We start from the raw sequence: 16,784 nt of genomic DNA, 5'->3' as shown, positions 1-16,784 counted from the left end.
TATGGTACTAGGATAAAGCTTCTTTAGGAATAGAAAATGCATCCTGTGATGCCTGCTTTCAATCTGTGGTTTTAGGACCTTTGGAGGACCTTCAAAAGAACTTAAATGGCTCTTGTGCACATGTGTATTGATAGCAGGAACAGATGTACGAGAATTTCATGGGTGAAGTTCCTTCTCACTATCAAATTTGGTGGGCGATTTGGTTGGCCTGGGCCACCTAGAAGGCCTTGGCCCTGGACTACCGCCCAAACTGCCCATATTATAATCCATATTATACTTCCCCATTTAGGAAGTATAGGAACAAACATAATACAAACCTGTTTGTGGTAGTTCCATCTGATATCCACATGTTCTGTGAAGTAACATAAGAACATATTATATTAGCTGAAAAAGAAATGTAAATACAGTAATAATCCATAATTCTACAATGAATAATGAACAATTATATGAACACTGCCTTTTAGCATATTGTCACGGACCAGAAATCGGACCAAATTGGACAACCCCTTGCAGAGAATATTGGGTTCTAAAAAAGGCAATAGAAAAAAAAAATCTGCATTCCTGGTTTCTGTTTTCCTCCTCGTGAAATCTTAGTGCTGGACCCACCTTAGAAGGGCTCTGTGTTTATTGCTTGGCATGCCGCTAGAGCCTGACTTGTGTACTTGCATAGTTTACAATGTACTGTATTACTATATTTGGTGTACTACTCAGCATAACACATTGTGACATTGCTGGGCATGCGACCAGACACACAGCATCTCCTGGAGGACATGACATTCCATTTTACTATGTAGCAGCTTCAGATGAGCTTCAGATAAGCAATGTTGGGCCAGATAGTTATAGTCTGACCTAAAAACTTGATGACTCTTAAAAATAAACCTTCTAATTCCAAATATGTGAATAGCTTGACCTGGTATGTTATAAGAGTTACCTTCAGGGCCTTCCCTGTTCCAGATAAACACTGATCAGAGTATGAATATCATGGCAAGAGAAATGTCCTCCCCAGTCATGTAAAGGGAGAAAAAATCATTACTGGCTTAAAGGGACTAGATTTTATCCCATTAAACTATCAGCCACTCAGGTAGAGTATGTAATATACTTTCTAGAATTCCCTCTTTGATGTGAAATCTCACCCGTTTACTTCCAATGTCATGTAACAGCGAGCAGAGAAGGGTCATATTTTGTCTGAGATGAGTCAAGTTTAGTGGCTGCAGGGGGGGAGTCACGTCAGACAAAGACCCTATCTTTGGTTCTGTAATACCTAGAAACACACATGCTTTTGATGTCATATTAAAGATAAGAATGTCATCTTTCAGGTCACATCAGGCTTGCGGTTCTGTAAGCTACAGATAGTTAAAGGAAATCTACCACTTGGGGAGCAAGTATTTTAACAAAAGCGACTTACTGATGCTGATTTACTATTTTAAAATGCGCATATAGCAATCTGAATTGGGCCGCCAGTCTCACAAGTCTGCCCAACCCTGGGTTTCGATTCCGGGAAGAAGCTGTGTATTGGCGAAATCCAGGGTCGGGCGGGCTTGTGAGACTGGCGTCCTATTTGAGATTATTATATGCGCATTTTTAAATAAATGTTTGTGAGTACAGGCAGTCCCTGGGTTACATACAAGATAGGGTCTGTAGGTTTGTTCTTAAGTTGAATTTGTATGTAAGTCGGAACTGTATATTTTATCATTGTAATCCCAGCCAGAACTTTTTTGGTCTCCGTGACAATTGGATTTTAAAAATGTTGGGTTGTCATAGGAATCAAGATTAACAATAAAGCTTCATTACAGACACATTTGATAACTGTTAGAGCTGATTATTGTAGCCTAGGACTACAACATCCAATAACTACAATTACCAACATCCAGAGGTCCGTTTGTAACTAGGGGTCGTATGTAAGTCGAGTGTTTTTAAGTAGGGGACCACCTGTATATTTTATATCGAATAAACTGTGACTATTAACGTACTACGCTATCCCTGTGAAACTTTCTTTCAGTATTCTACTACAATCATTAGTGGGAACGGAGGAAGATAGAAGAGAGCGGTGGTGGTCTGCATAGTGGCTTATTCTAATCGGAGGATCTTTCATATCGGGGCTTATTTACTAAGGGTCCGTTGGACGAATTTCCGCCGGGTTTCGTGATTTTTCCGATGTGCCCTGAATTGCCCCAGGTTTTTGGCACACGTGATCGGATTGTGGCGCATCGGCGCCGGCTTGCATGTGACACACATCGGGGGGCGTGGATGTCGGACAACCCGATGGATTCGGACAAACCGCGGCATTTTAAAAACCAAATTGTGTCGCAAGATCAGCACTTACATACACCGGGAAGAAGAAGGTGAACTCCGGCGGACTTCAGCGGGGGAAGCGACACGTGCAGGAAATTGGACGCACGATCTTATTGAATCGCAGCAGCTCCGGCTCCTCGTCGGTCATTCCGGATCGGAGTAACTTTCTAATATTTTAATGTTTGGAGTTTTTTTGGGATCCGTCCTTGGCTGTATGTAGCTCCTAGGAGAAAATACTGTGCAACATATTGCTACGGATTTTTATTCTCAAGGTATGTTTGGTTCACAATCCATAAAAGCAAATGGTAGATTTTCTCAACCACAATGGGATCTTAAAGATGACATCGCCGCATCATAGTGTGCTCCCGCCGGCAGATCGCATGGACGCGACTCTGCCGGCTAGAGAAGAAAGAAGGGAGAAGAGGAGCCGCCAGGATACGCGCTGAAGATCGGGAGCCTTAAGCTGAAGATCGGGACCCGCGGTAACGATCCGGACACCGGCAGGGGGCTGGCTGTATACTACATGGGGGCTGGCTGTATACTATATGAGGGCTGGCTGTATACTACATGGGGGCTGGCTGTATACTATATGAGGGCTGGCTGTATACTACACCGGAGGGTGGGTATTACGTTTTTTTATTTTTTACTAGACCCGTGTATAAGCTGAGGTGAGTTTTTTCAGCACATTTCTTGTATATACGGTATATATATATTTTTTATACACACACACACAGATTTATATAGCTACATACATAAGCACTCATTCTTCACTCATTTATACACTCTTACACACATGTGGGGGGAATTTATCATAAGTCTCTTAGAGCAGAACTGTTCTAGTTGCCCATGGCAACCAATCAGAGCTCAGCTTTCATTTTCCCACAGCTGTTTATAAAACTAAAGCTGAGCTCTGATTGGTTTCTATGGGCAACTAGAACAGTTTTACCTCAGAAAACTTGATGATAAATCTCCTCCATAGAGCATATACACATGCATACAGTGCTATATACAGAAGTACAGCATATATATACACATATGGTAAATATACACCATGCACACACAACTACACAGTATATATACACATCACATATATTTCATATACATATCATGCAGTAAAATGTGTAGCATCATATGTATATAATTGTGCACATCCTCCATTCTTTAGTGTCAGGTCATATGACGGGCCCCTTGACACTGCGGGCCCTATAGCGGCTGCTATAACTGCTACCACTGTAGTTACAACCCATTAATCCATAATCATAATTTCAGGTTATTGTAAGGAATGTTTTGCTACTGTTTTGCATACTATCAGAGTAGGGCTACATTCACATTGACGTGTGCCCGCCGTACTGTAGCAAAGTGGGCATACGTTGGCGCCGGGGAAAGGAGGAGGGGGTGAGCGCTTTTCACCCCCGCCCTTCTCCATAGAGGAACATTGCGCACAACGCCATATTCCGTGTAAAGATAGGACATGTCCTATATTTTCACGGGGTACGGAATGGTATGTTGACGCACCTGTATATACGTTCCCCCTAAGTTCATGTGAATGCAGCCTAAGACTTGTACAGGGGGAGTCAAGAAAACTGACATCTGTCCTCATTGACCAAACATCAAACTTCCTCCAGTGATGAAAAGGGCAAGGTAAAGCAGCACCTTAGATATTTCTGGCTTGCAGGCTTTATCAGATTCTTATCTCTTTGGTATCTGACATAAGAAGGACAATAACAGATTCCTACTGATTCCAGGTTATTTTTCTGCAATGTCTCCTCACCTGACTCTGTATAACAGTTTCATGCTCTGGATTCTCTTCATTTGCATTTATATCTTCATTTTCATCAGGATCCTGTAAATCAACAATATGTGAATATAAATTCATAGTAAAATTCCTAGAAGAAACAGCGCCCCTCCTGGTTGGTTTGTGTATGGTATTGCAGCTTATCCCTGTTCACATTAATAGAGATGAAGTGCAATCCCAGACAAGATAAATTCAGACGCACATCCACGCTTGGTGTAATTCTGCAGCCATACAACACTTTCTAGAATATAGTTATATTTTTATACAGTTGCATGAAAAGGTAAGTAAAACAGATCCAACTGATACTACATACGTGTATGGTCAGTGCTAATTGGACTTATTAGATTCCATAAAATATCCAATTTATTAATAATAAAAATGTGACGCGTTTCGGTCCGGGACATGGACCTTCATCAGGTAATAGATAAAAACTGAATAGGGAAAAGGTAAGTGAACTCTATAGAATAATCTGGATTTCTGCAAAGATTACTAATAAAAAAGTGGAATGATTGTTATCAAAATCAGAATTAGGCCACAATCAGATCACGTTTTTGTGTCAGCGCAGGGTATACACTAGCGGAGCTCCTGACATATACGCTAAGCATACATATAAACATATACTGGCAGGTGGAGGCATCTTTTTTGCCTTTATCTGCATGGGATATGTTGCATACTTTGGGAATCAAAATACATCTTTCCAACCTGTCCCCTCCTGCTGAGCAATGTATACCCTTAGCACAGGCCATAATAACCTATGGAGGGCAGGTGCAAAGTATTACATCCATCCCCTACTCCAATGAATTTACACTTTGGGAGGTCATTGCATCCATCCCCTTCCTCCGCTGAATGTACACTCTGGGAGGTAATTACATTCATCCCCTACTCCGCTGAATTTACACGTTGGGAGGTCATTACATCCATCCCCTTCTTCCGCTGAATGTACGCTCTGGGAGGTCATTGCATCCACCCCCTTCCTCCACTGAATGTACGCTCTGGGAGGTCATGGCATCCATCCCCTTCCTCTGCGGAATGTACGCTCTGGGATGTCATAGCATCCATCCCCTTCCTCCGCTGAATGAACACTCTGGGAGGTCATTGCATCCACCCCCTTCCTCCGCTGAATGTACACTCTGGGAGGTTATTGCATCCATCCCCTTCCTCCGCTGAATGTACACTCTGGGAGTTCATGGCATCCATCCCCTTCCTCTGCTGAATGTACGCTCTGGGAAGTCATGGCATCCACCTTCTTCCTCCGCTGAATGTACACTCTGGGAGGTCATTGCATCCATCCCCTTCCTCCACTGAATGTACACTCTGGGAGGTCACCACTGATGTCACTGTCCATATAAGGAGACTGACATCACCGGAAGAAACAACCTGATCATTGGCAACAGCCAATTAATGGCTCCTTCTCCCGCTTTCAGGGGGAGGGTTGGGATAGGAGGATTCTGTTACCCTCCTTTAAGGACACATCTAGTACCTGCCCAATGTTATTTCATTCCGTTGTCTGTTTATTAAAAATGTTCCAACATAAATACATCATATGTAAATCTCTGTAACATCCAATATACATGTACTGTTTGTTGTAACTTATTTGATACCAAAAAAACGGCAATCTTAAAATTCCCCCCACCGGCAGTGCTGTGCAAACACTGCCAGTTCCATCCTGTAGATCAACTGGTTGGAACTGGGGGAGTTAATTGATCTGGACGGAGATAGCAAATGTGGTGGGCCAGGTGGTCACACCGCGGCCTAGCCTCTCACCGCCGGTCTACGACCCAACGTAGGGGTCATAGAAACCTGAAAAGTGGTGGGGAGCGGGAGATTGATTTGGTTTCTCCAACCATAATAAATCTGGGCCAATGACCTGAGAACCAGTAGCAGCGCTCAACTGACAGGGTTAATGGGTCAGGCCGATTCTGATCTGACAATGATCACCTATCCAACACCCCAATAAGATAGTAATACCCATTTAAGTTCTCCTTTCTTACCCCTGTTTGAATGAGGTTAACTATTCCTGTAGGTCGTCTCTTCTCCCTAAGTTTCCTTTTCTCAATCTGGGTCCGATGCTTCTTCTGTGTACTTCCTTTTTTCTCCTTGGTTTTTGAAGTAACTGGGTCATGAGCTTCAACATCTACGGCACCAGGGGATTGGACTTTGTTAAAAACTGCTTCTTTATCACTTGCTTGTCCTATATGTGAGGACCAGGTTTGTGTTTGGCGTTCCACTTCTTGTTGAACCTGGATATCGATAGACCTGCTGCCGGCCATGCTAGAAGACGAGCGGAGCCTCATTCTCTCTCGCCGGGCTTTCCATTCTTCCATAAATGGCACTTGCTCTGCATTGCTGTTCTTCATATCCCTGGACATTTTTGGTTTCTAAAAGAAAAGTATTGTCAAACATAATAAATCTCAGAAACTTGTGTGAGGAACAAGTCCCATTATTCATCCTTTTGGTCAATCCATGGTCCTCCAAACAATGATTTGCGTAAAATATTTAAATGATGGTTTGCCTAAATCCTACAAATGATCCATTGTGAGTGAATGAGGTTAGAAATTGCCTTTCACGGGTCATACTTGCCATAAAAGGTTATTTGGCAATAGTTGGCCTAAAGTTTAACCTCCTGTAAACTCATCTTGTAAGGCTAACGTATTTTTCGGACTATAAGGCGCACCGGAGTATAAGGCGCACCCTCAATAATTGCCTGCTAAAACGTCTAGGTTCATATATAAGGTGCACCAGCTTATAAGGCGCACCTGACTATAAGGATGAATGACCAGCAGGTGGCAGACCTGTGCACAGTTCAAGGCAGCTGTTGTCTGTAAGTATGGTTCATATATAAGGCGCACTGGACTATAAGGCGCACCTTTGATTTCTGAGAAAATCAAAGGATTTTTTGTGCGCCTTATAGTCCGAAAAATACGGTACATTGTACACTGAGGATTGAACACAGAATCCACACTGAATCTAATAAGGCATAATTGGCCTCCTATGCAACTTTAGGAGTTTCCTGATTTACATTTAGTGGAAAAAATCAGCCTAGATGTTTGTGTTACGATCCAGGAGGATAATGAGGATATTAATTATTCTTCCAGATTCCTTGAATAATAATGGAGGTAGACCGCAGGCCTTCAGTACTGAAAGCCTGGCCAGTAGGAGTCACTGGGACCTGTTCAGACAATCAGTGGTCTCCTCAAAGCAGGGGATGTCACTTCCTTTATGCAGATTTTTAGGGTGGGATCTAGTAAAAAACTGCAATAATTTAAATAAGCAAATTGACTTTGACTCTTTTTCTTTCATTTGCTTTAAATGCTTTCAATATGGGCAGCTGTGATGTGTGATGACCGGTCAGATCACCTGTCTGCCTCACCAGGACATCAGTCTCTCCTTTGTATCTGGTCTCCATTAAACTACAGGATTATATCATCCCAAATTCCCTTAGTAGCTCTCAGAAATCAGTGCAGTAATGTAGTAAGAGACACAAGGGCTGTCAGAGTTTCCAGAGTGTGTTTGTGGAGATTCCAGCTCTTACTTCCCTGCTTTTTATTTGTAAGAACTAATAGAGAGAAATTGTAATGGCCCGTTGGACGGGTCCATTCAAAAAGCTAGTACCACTTAGACTCCTGGCTATCTGACGGAGTGTGGCCAGCTCTGTTATGCTAATTCTAGGAGTTCTATCTCTCAATTAGGAGTTGCCCTAATTTGTCCGCTATTGTATGCTGGCATCTAATGCAACAATATATTGTCAACAAGATCTAAAAGTTTGTAAATATTTCCTCTGGCTGGATTTTAGGGCAGTGTGTGGTTGGAGGTGTGTGAAGATGTCCTTGGCATACCCCTCAGACCACTGTATATTTGATTAGTTATGACGGAGGGGTGTGTATATAGTCATGTCTCATGGCCTCCTCAATTTCCTGGAGGGCTGAAGGACACAGGAAGTCACAGGAAGTCCTGAATCCTGCTGCTGGTGGGTCACATGACCTACTGGTCCCAACTACACAGAAACATAAGGGTAAACTGATAAGGGTGAACTTCTTATAGCTTTATATTTTGCAACTGTAAAGTTTATTATTAGTGGCCAACCCATTTAAGGGCTACACCGGACACTAAGTAACCAGTCCATAAGGATCTATAGGTGGATTAGAGACCCAAATACAACTGATCGGTGCCCCTGTGTATGACATGGTCCAGTGGTACAGAGGGCACAGTGATATCAACTCAATCACTGTGAGAACATAGGTAAGTGATGTAATAGGAGGCACTGTGATATATAAGAACATAGGTAAGTGATGTAATAGTAGGCACTGCGATATAAGAACATAGGTAAGTGATGTAATAGTAGGCACTGTGATATAAGAACATAGGTTAGTGATGTAATAGTAAGCACTGTGATATATAAGAACATAGGTAAGTGATGTAATAGTAGGCACTGTGATATATAAGAACATAGGTAAGTGATGTCATAGTAGGCACTGTGATATAAGAACATAGGTAAGTGATATAATAATAGGCAATGTGATATATAAGAACGTAGGTAAGTGATGTAATAGTAGGCACTGTGATATATAAGAACATAGGTAAGTGATGTCATAGTAGGCACTGTGATATATAAGAACATAGGTAAGTGATGTCATAGTAGGCACTGTGATATAGGAACATAGGTAAGTGATGTAATAGGAGGCAATGTGATATAAGAACATAGGTAAGTGATGTAATAGTAGGCACTGTGATATATAAGAACATAGGTAAGTGATGTAATAGTAGGCACTGTGATATAAGAACATAGGTAAGTGATGTAATAGTAGGCACTGTGAGATATAAGAACATAGGTAAGTGATGTAATAGTAGGCACTGCGATATATAAGAACATAGGTAAGTAATGTAATAGTAGGCACTGTGATATAAAAACATAGGTAAGTGATGTAATAGTAGGTACTGTGATATATAAGAACATAGGTAAGTAATGTAATAGTAGGCACTGTGATATAAGAACATAGGTAAGTGATGTAATAGTAGACACAGTGATATATAAGAGCATAGGTAAGTGATGTAATAGTAGGCACTGTGATATATAAGAACATAGGTAAGTGATGTAAAAGTAGGCACTATGATATAAGAACATAGGTAAGTGATGTAATAGTAGGCACTGTGATATATAAGAACATAGGTAAGTGATGTAATAGTAGCGACTATGATATAAGAACATAGGTAAGTGATGTAATATTAGGCACTGTGATATATAGGAACATAGGTAAGTGATGTAATAGTAGGCACTGTGATATATAAGAACATAGGTAAGTGATGTAATAGTAGGCACTGTGATATATAAGAACATAGGTAAGTGATGTAATAGTAGGCACTGTGATATATAAGAACATAGGTAAGTGATGTAATAGTAGGCACTGTGATATATAAGAACATAGGTCAGTGATGTAATAGTAGGCACTGTGATATAATAACATAGGTAAGTGATGTAATAGTAGGCACTGTGATATAAGAACATAGGTAAGTGATGTAATAGTAGGCACTGTGATATAAGAACATAGGTAAGTGATGTAATAGTAGGCACTGTGATATATAGGAACATAGGTAAGTGATGTAATAGTAGGCACTGTGATATATAAGAACATAGGTAAGTGATGTCATAGTAGGCACTGTGATATAAGAACATAGGTAAGTGATGTCAAAGTAGGTACTGTGATATATAAGAACATAGGTAAGTGATGTAATAGTAGGCACTGTGATATATAAGAACATAGGTAAGTGATGTCATAGTAGGCACTGTGATATAAGAACATAGGTAAGTGATGTAATAGTAGGCACTGTGATATATAAGAACATAGGTAAGTGATGTAATAGTAGGTACTGTGATATATAAGAACATAGGTAAGTGATGTAATAGTAGGCACTGTGATATATAAGAACATAGGTAAGTGATGTAATAGTAGGCACTATGATATAAGAACATAGGTAAGTGATGTAATAGTAGGCACTGTGATATATAAGAACATAGGTAAGTGATGTAATAGTAGGCACTGTGATATAAGAACATAGGTAAGTGATGTAATAGTAGGCACTGTGATATATAAGAACATAGGTAAGTGATGTAATAGTAGGCACTGTGATATATAAGAACATAGGTAAGTGATGTAATAGTAGGCACTGTGATATAAGAACATAGGTAAGTGATGTAATAGTAGGCACTGTGATATAATAACATAGGTAAGTGATGTAATAGGAGGCACTGTGATATAAGAACATAGGTAAGTGATGTAATAGTAGGCACTGTGATATAAGAACATAGGTAAGTGATGTAATAGTAGGCACTGTGATATATAAGAACATAGGTAAGTGATGTAATAGTAGGCACTGTAATATATAAGAACATAGGTAAGTGATGTAATAGTAGGCACTGTGATATAAGAACATAGGTAAGTGATGTAATAGTAGGCACTGTGATATATAGGAACATAGGTAAGTGATGAAATAGTAGGCACTGTGATATATAGGAACATAGGTAAGTGATGTAATAGTAGGCACTGTGATATATAAGAACATAGGTAAGTGATGTAATAGTAGGCACTGTGATATAAGAACATAGGTAAGTGATGTAATAGTAGGCACTGTGATATATAAGAACATAGGTAAGTGATGTAATATTAGGCACTGTGATATATAGGAACATAGGTAAGTGATGTAATAGTAGGCACTGTGATATATAAGAACATAGGTAAGTGATGTAATAGTAGGCACTGTGATATATAAGAACATAGGTAAGTGATGTAATAGTAGGCACTGTGATATATAAGAACATAGGTAAGTGATGTAATAGTAGGCACTGTGATATATAAGAACATAGGTCAGTGATGTAATAGTAGGCACTGTGATATAATAACATAGGTAAGTGATGTAATAGTAGGCACTGTGATATATAAGAACATAGGTAAGTGATGTAATAGTAGGCACTGTGATATATAAGAACACAGGTAAGTGATGTAATAGTAGGCACTGTGATATAAGAACATAGGTAAGTGATGTAATAGTAGGCACTGTGATATATAAGAACATAGGTAAGTGATGTAGTAGTAGGCACTGTGATATAATAACATAGGTAAGTGATGTAATAGTAGGCACTGTGATATATAAGAACATAGGTAAGTGATGTAATAGTAGGCACTGTGATATATAAGAACATAGGTAAGTGATGTAATAGTAGGCACTGTGATATAAGAACATAGGTAAGTGATGTAATAGTAGGCACTGTGATATATAAGAACATAGGTAAGTGATGTCATAGTAGGCACTGTGATATATAAGAACATAGGTCAGTGAGGTAATCGTAGGCACTGTGATATAATAACATAGGTAAGTGATGTAATAGTAGGCACTGTGATATATAAGAACATAGGTAAGTGATGTAATAGTAGGCACTGTGATATATAAGAACATAGGTAAGTGATGTAATAGTAGGCACTGTAATATATAAGAACATAGGTAAGTGATGTAATAGTAGGCACTGTGATATAAGAACATAGGTAAGTGATGTAATAGTAGGCACTGTGATATAAGAACATAGGTAAGTGATGTAATAGTAGGCACTGTGATATATAAGAACATAGGTAAGTGATGTAATAGTAGGCACTGTGATATATAAGAACATAGGTAAGTGATGTCATAGTAGGCACTGTAATATATAAGAACATAGGTAAGTGATGCAATAGTAGGCACTTTGATATATAAGAACATAGGTAAGTGATGTAATAGTAGGCACTGTGATATAAGAACATAGGTAAGTGATGTAATAGTAGGCACTGTGATATAAGAACATAGGTAAGTGATGTAATAGTAGGCACTGTGATATATAAGAACATAGGTAAGTGATGTAATAGTAGGCACTGTGATATAAGAACATAGGTAAGTGATGTAATAGTAGGCACTGTGATATATAAGAACATAGGTAAGTGATGTCATAGTGGGCACTGTGATATATAAAAACATAGGTAAGTGATGTAATAGTAGGCACTGTGATACATAAGAACATAGGTAAGTGATGTAATAGTAGGCACTGTGATATATAAGAACATAGGTAAGTGATGTCATAGTAGGCACTGTGATATATAAGAACATAGGTAAGTGATGTCATAGTAGGCACTGTGATATATAAGAACATAGGTAAGTGATGTAATAGTGGGCACTGTGATATATAGGAACATAGGTAAGTGATGTAATAGTAGGCACTGTGATATATAAAAACATAGGTAAGTGATGTAATATTAGGCACTGTGATATATAGGAACATAGGTAAGTGATGTAATAGTAGGCACTGTGATATATAAGAACATAGGTAAGTGATGTAATAGTAGGCACTGTAATATATAAGAACATAGGTAAGTGATGTAATAGTAGGCACTGTGATATAAGAACATAGGTAAGTGATGTAATAGTAGGCACTGTGATATAAGAACATAGGTAAGTGATGTAATAGTAGGCACTGTGATATAAGAACATAGGTAAGTGATGTAATAGTAGGCACTGTGATATATAAGAACATAGGTAAGTGATGTAATAGTAGGCACTGTGATATATAAGAACATAGGTAAGTGATGTAATAGTAGGCACTGTGATATACAAGAACATAGGTAAGTGATGTAATAGTAGGCACTGTGATATATAAGAACATAGGTAAGTGATGTAATAGTAGGCACTGTAATATATAAGAACATAGGTAAGTGATGTAATAGTAGGCACTGTGATATAAGAACATAGGTAAGTGATGTAATAGTAGGCACTGTAATATATAAGAACATAGGTAAGTGATGTAATAGTAGGCACTGTGATATAAGAACATAGGTAAGTGATGTAATAGTAGGCACTGTGATATAAGAACATAGGTAAGTGATGTAATAGTAGGCACTGTGATATATAAGAACATAGGTAAGTGATGTAATCGTAGGCACTGTGATATATAAGAACATAGGTAAGTGATGTCATAGTAGGCACTGTAATATATAAGAACATAGGTAAGTGATGTCATAGTAGGCACTTTGATATATAAGAACATAGGTAAGTGATGTAATAGTAGGCACTGTGATATAAGAACATAGGTAAGTGATGTAATAGTAGGCACTGTGATATAAGAACATAGGTAAGTGATGTAATAGTAGGCACTGTGATATATAAGAACATAGGTAAGTGATGTCATAGTGGGCACTGTGATATATAAAAACATAGGTAAGTGATGTCATAGTAGGCACTGTGATATATAAGAACATAGTTAAGTGATGTAATAGTAGGCACTGTGATATATAAGAACATAGGTAAGTGATGTAATAGTAGGCACTGTGATATATAAGAACATAGGTAAGTGATGTCATAGTAGGCACTGTGATATATAAGAACATAGGTAAGTGATGTAATAGTAGGCACTGTGATATATAGGAACATAGGTAAGTGATGTAATAGTAGGCACTGTGATATAAGAACATAGGTAAGTGATGTAATAGTAGGCACTGTGATATAATAACATAGGTAAGTGATGTAATAGTAGGCACTGTGATATAAGAACATAGGTAAGTGATGTAATAGTAGGCACTGTGATATATAAGAACATAGGTAAGTGATGTAATAGTAGGCACTGTGTTATAATAACATAGGTAAGTGATGTAATAGTAGGCACTGTGATATATAAGAACATAGGTAAGTGATGTAATAGTAGGCACTGTGATATATAAGAACATAGGTAAGTGATGTAATAGTAGGCACTGTGATATAAGAACATAGGTAAGTGATGTAATAGTAGGCACTGTGATATATAAGAACATAGGTAAGTGATGTCATAGTAGGCACTGTGATATACAAGAACATAGGTAAGTGATGTAATAGTAGGCACTGTGATATATAAGAACATAGGTAAGTGATGTAATAGTAGGCACTGTAATATATAAGAACATAGGTAAGTGATGTAATAGTAGGCACTGTGATATAAGAACATAGGTAAGTGATGTAATAGTAGGCACTGTAATATATAAGAACATAGGTAAGTGATGTAATAGTAGGCACTGTGATATAAGAACATAGGTAAGTGATGTAATAGTAGGCACTGTGATATAAGAACATAGGTAAGTGATGTAATAGTAGGCACTGTGATATATAAGAACATAGGTAAGTGATGTAATCGTAGGCACTGTGATATATAAGAACATAGGTAAGTGATGTCATAGTAGGCACTGTAATATATAAGAACATAGGTAAGTGATGTCATAGTAGGCACTTTGATATATAAGAACATAGGTAAGTGATGTAATAGTAGGCACTGTGATATAAGAACATAGGTAAGTGATGTAATAGTAGGCACTGTGATATAAGAACATAGGTAAGTGATGTAATAGTAGGCACTGTGATATATAAGAACATAGGTAAGTGATGTCATAGTGGGCACTGTGATATATAAAAACATAGGTAAGTGATGTCATAGTAGGCACTGTGATATATAAGAACATAGTTAAGTGATGTAATAGTAGGCACTGTGATATATAAGAACATAGGTAAGTGATGTAATAGTAGGCACTGTGATATATAAGAACATAGGTAAGTGATGTCATAGTAGGCACTGTGATATATAAGAACATAGGTAAGTGATGTAATAGTAGGCACTGTGATATATAGGAACATAGGTAAGTGATGTAATAGTAGGCACTGTGATATAAGAACATAGGTAAGTGATGTAATAGTAGGCACTGTGATATAATAACATAGGTAAGTGATGTAATAGTAGGCACTGTGATATAAGAACATAGGTAAGTGATGTAATAGTAGGCACTGTGATATATAAGAACATAGGTAAGTGATGTAATAGTAGGCACTGTGTTATAATAACATAGGTAAGTGATGTAATAGTAGGCACTGTGATATATAAGAACATAGGTAAGTGATGTAATAGTAGGCACTGTGATATATAAGAACATAGGTAAGTGATGTAATAGTAGGCACTGTGATATAAGAACATAGGTAAGTGATGTAATAGTAGGCACTGTGATATATAAGAACATAGGTAAGTGATGTCATAGTAGGCACTGTGATATATAAGAACATAGGTCAGTGATGTAATAGTAGGCACTGTGATATAATAACATAGGTAAGTGATGTAATAGTAGGCACTGTGATATATAAGAACATAGGTAAGTGATGTAATAGTAGGCACTGTGATATATAAGAACATAGGTAAGTGATGTAATAGTAGGCACTGTAATATATAAGAACATAGGTAAGTGATGTAATATTAGGCACTGTGATATAAGAACATAGGTAAGTGATGTAATAGTAGGCACTGTAATATATAAGAACATAGGTAAGTGATGTAATAGTAGGCACTGTGATATAAGAACATAGGTAAGTGATGTAATAGTAGGCACTGTGATATAAGAACATAGGTAAGTGATGTAATAGTAGGCACTGTGATATATAAGAACATAGGTAAGTGATGTAATAGTAGGCACTGTGATATATAAGAACATAGGTAAGTGATGTCATAGTAGGCACTGTAATATATAAGAACATAGGTAAGTGATGTAATAGTAGGCACTGTGATATATAAGAACATAGGTAAGTGATGTAATAGTAGGCACTGTGATATAAGAACATAGGTAAGTGATGTAATAGTAGGCACTGTGATATATAACAACATAGGTAAGTGATGTCATAGTAGGCACTGTGATATATAAGAACATAGGTCAGTGATGTAATAGTAGGCACTGTGATATAATAACATAGGTAAGTGATGTAATAGTAGGCACTGTGATATATAAGAACATAGGTAAGTGATGTAATAGTAGGCACTGTGATATATAAGAACATAGGTAAGTGATGTAATAGTAGGCACTGTAATATATAAGAACATAGGTAAGTGATGTAATATTAGGCACTGTGATATAAGAACATAGGTAAGTGATGTAATAGTAGGCACTGTAATATATAAGAACATAGGTAAGTGATGTAATAGTAGGCACTGTGATATAAGAACATAGGTAAGTGATGTAATAGTAGGCACTGTGATATAAGAACATAGGTAAGTGATGTAATAGTAGGCACTGTGATATATAAGAACATAGGTAAGTGATGTAATAGTAGGCACTGTGATATATAAGAACATAGGTAAGTGATGTCATAGTAGGCACTGTAATATATAAGAACATAGGTAAGTGATGTCATAGTAGGCACTTTGATATATAAGAACATAGGTAAGTGATGTAATAGTAGGCACTGTGATATAAGAACATAGGTAAGTGATGTAATAGTAGGCACTGTGATATAAGAACATAGGTAAGTGATGTAATAGTAGGCACTGTGATATATAAGAACATAGGTAAGTGATGTAATAGTAGGCACTGTGATATAAGAACATAGGTAAGTGATGTAATAGTAGGTACTGTGATATATAAGAACATAGGTAAGTGATGTCATAGTGGGCACTGTGATATATAAAAACATAGGTAAGTGATGTAATAGTAGGCACTGTGATATATAAGAACATAGGTAAGTGATGTAATAGTAGGCACTGTGATATATAAGAACATAGGTAAGTGATGTAATAGTAGGCACTGTGATATATAAGAACATAGGTAAGTGATGTCATAGTAGGCACTGTGATATATAAGAACATAGGTAAGTGATGTAATAGTGGGCACTGTGATATATAGGA

The 16,784-nt window shown here is 37.9% G+C and overlaps 1 protein-coding gene across 10 annotated transcripts in view; it reads right to left on the bottom strand.

The window, feature by feature from the left end:
• Positions 1 to 16,784, bottom strand: part of LOC140071159 (uncharacterized) — a 35,707-nt gene that overhangs the window by 7,829 nt on the left and 11,094 nt on the right. For all 10 annotated transcript variants that reach the window (XR_011849074.1, XM_072118505.1, XM_072118504.1 and 7 more), the window contains 3 exons: positions 6,079 to 6,465; positions 4,064 to 4,135; positions 318 to 352 (listed from right to left, as the gene is read on the bottom strand). Coding sequence is in view for 9 of the 10 variants with exons in the window: in XM_072118500.1 (XP_071974601.1) it covers positions 318 to 352; positions 4,064 to 4,135; positions 6,079 to 6,465 (494 nt within the window). In the remaining variant the exon portion in view is untranslated. The remainder of the gene's footprint in view (positions 1 to 317; positions 353 to 4,063; positions 4,136 to 6,078; positions 6,466 to 16,784) is intronic.

The sequence above is a fragment of the Engystomops pustulosus genome, chromosome 7, assembly GCF_040894005.1.
Source record: "Engystomops pustulosus chromosome 7, aEngPut4.maternal, whole genome shotgun sequence".
Taxonomy (NCBI): domain Eukaryota; kingdom Metazoa; phylum Chordata; class Amphibia; order Anura; family Leptodactylidae; genus Engystomops; species Engystomops pustulosus.
The sequence above is the reverse complement of the archived record's forward strand: the minus strand, read 5'-3'. Positions and strand labels throughout refer to the sequence as shown.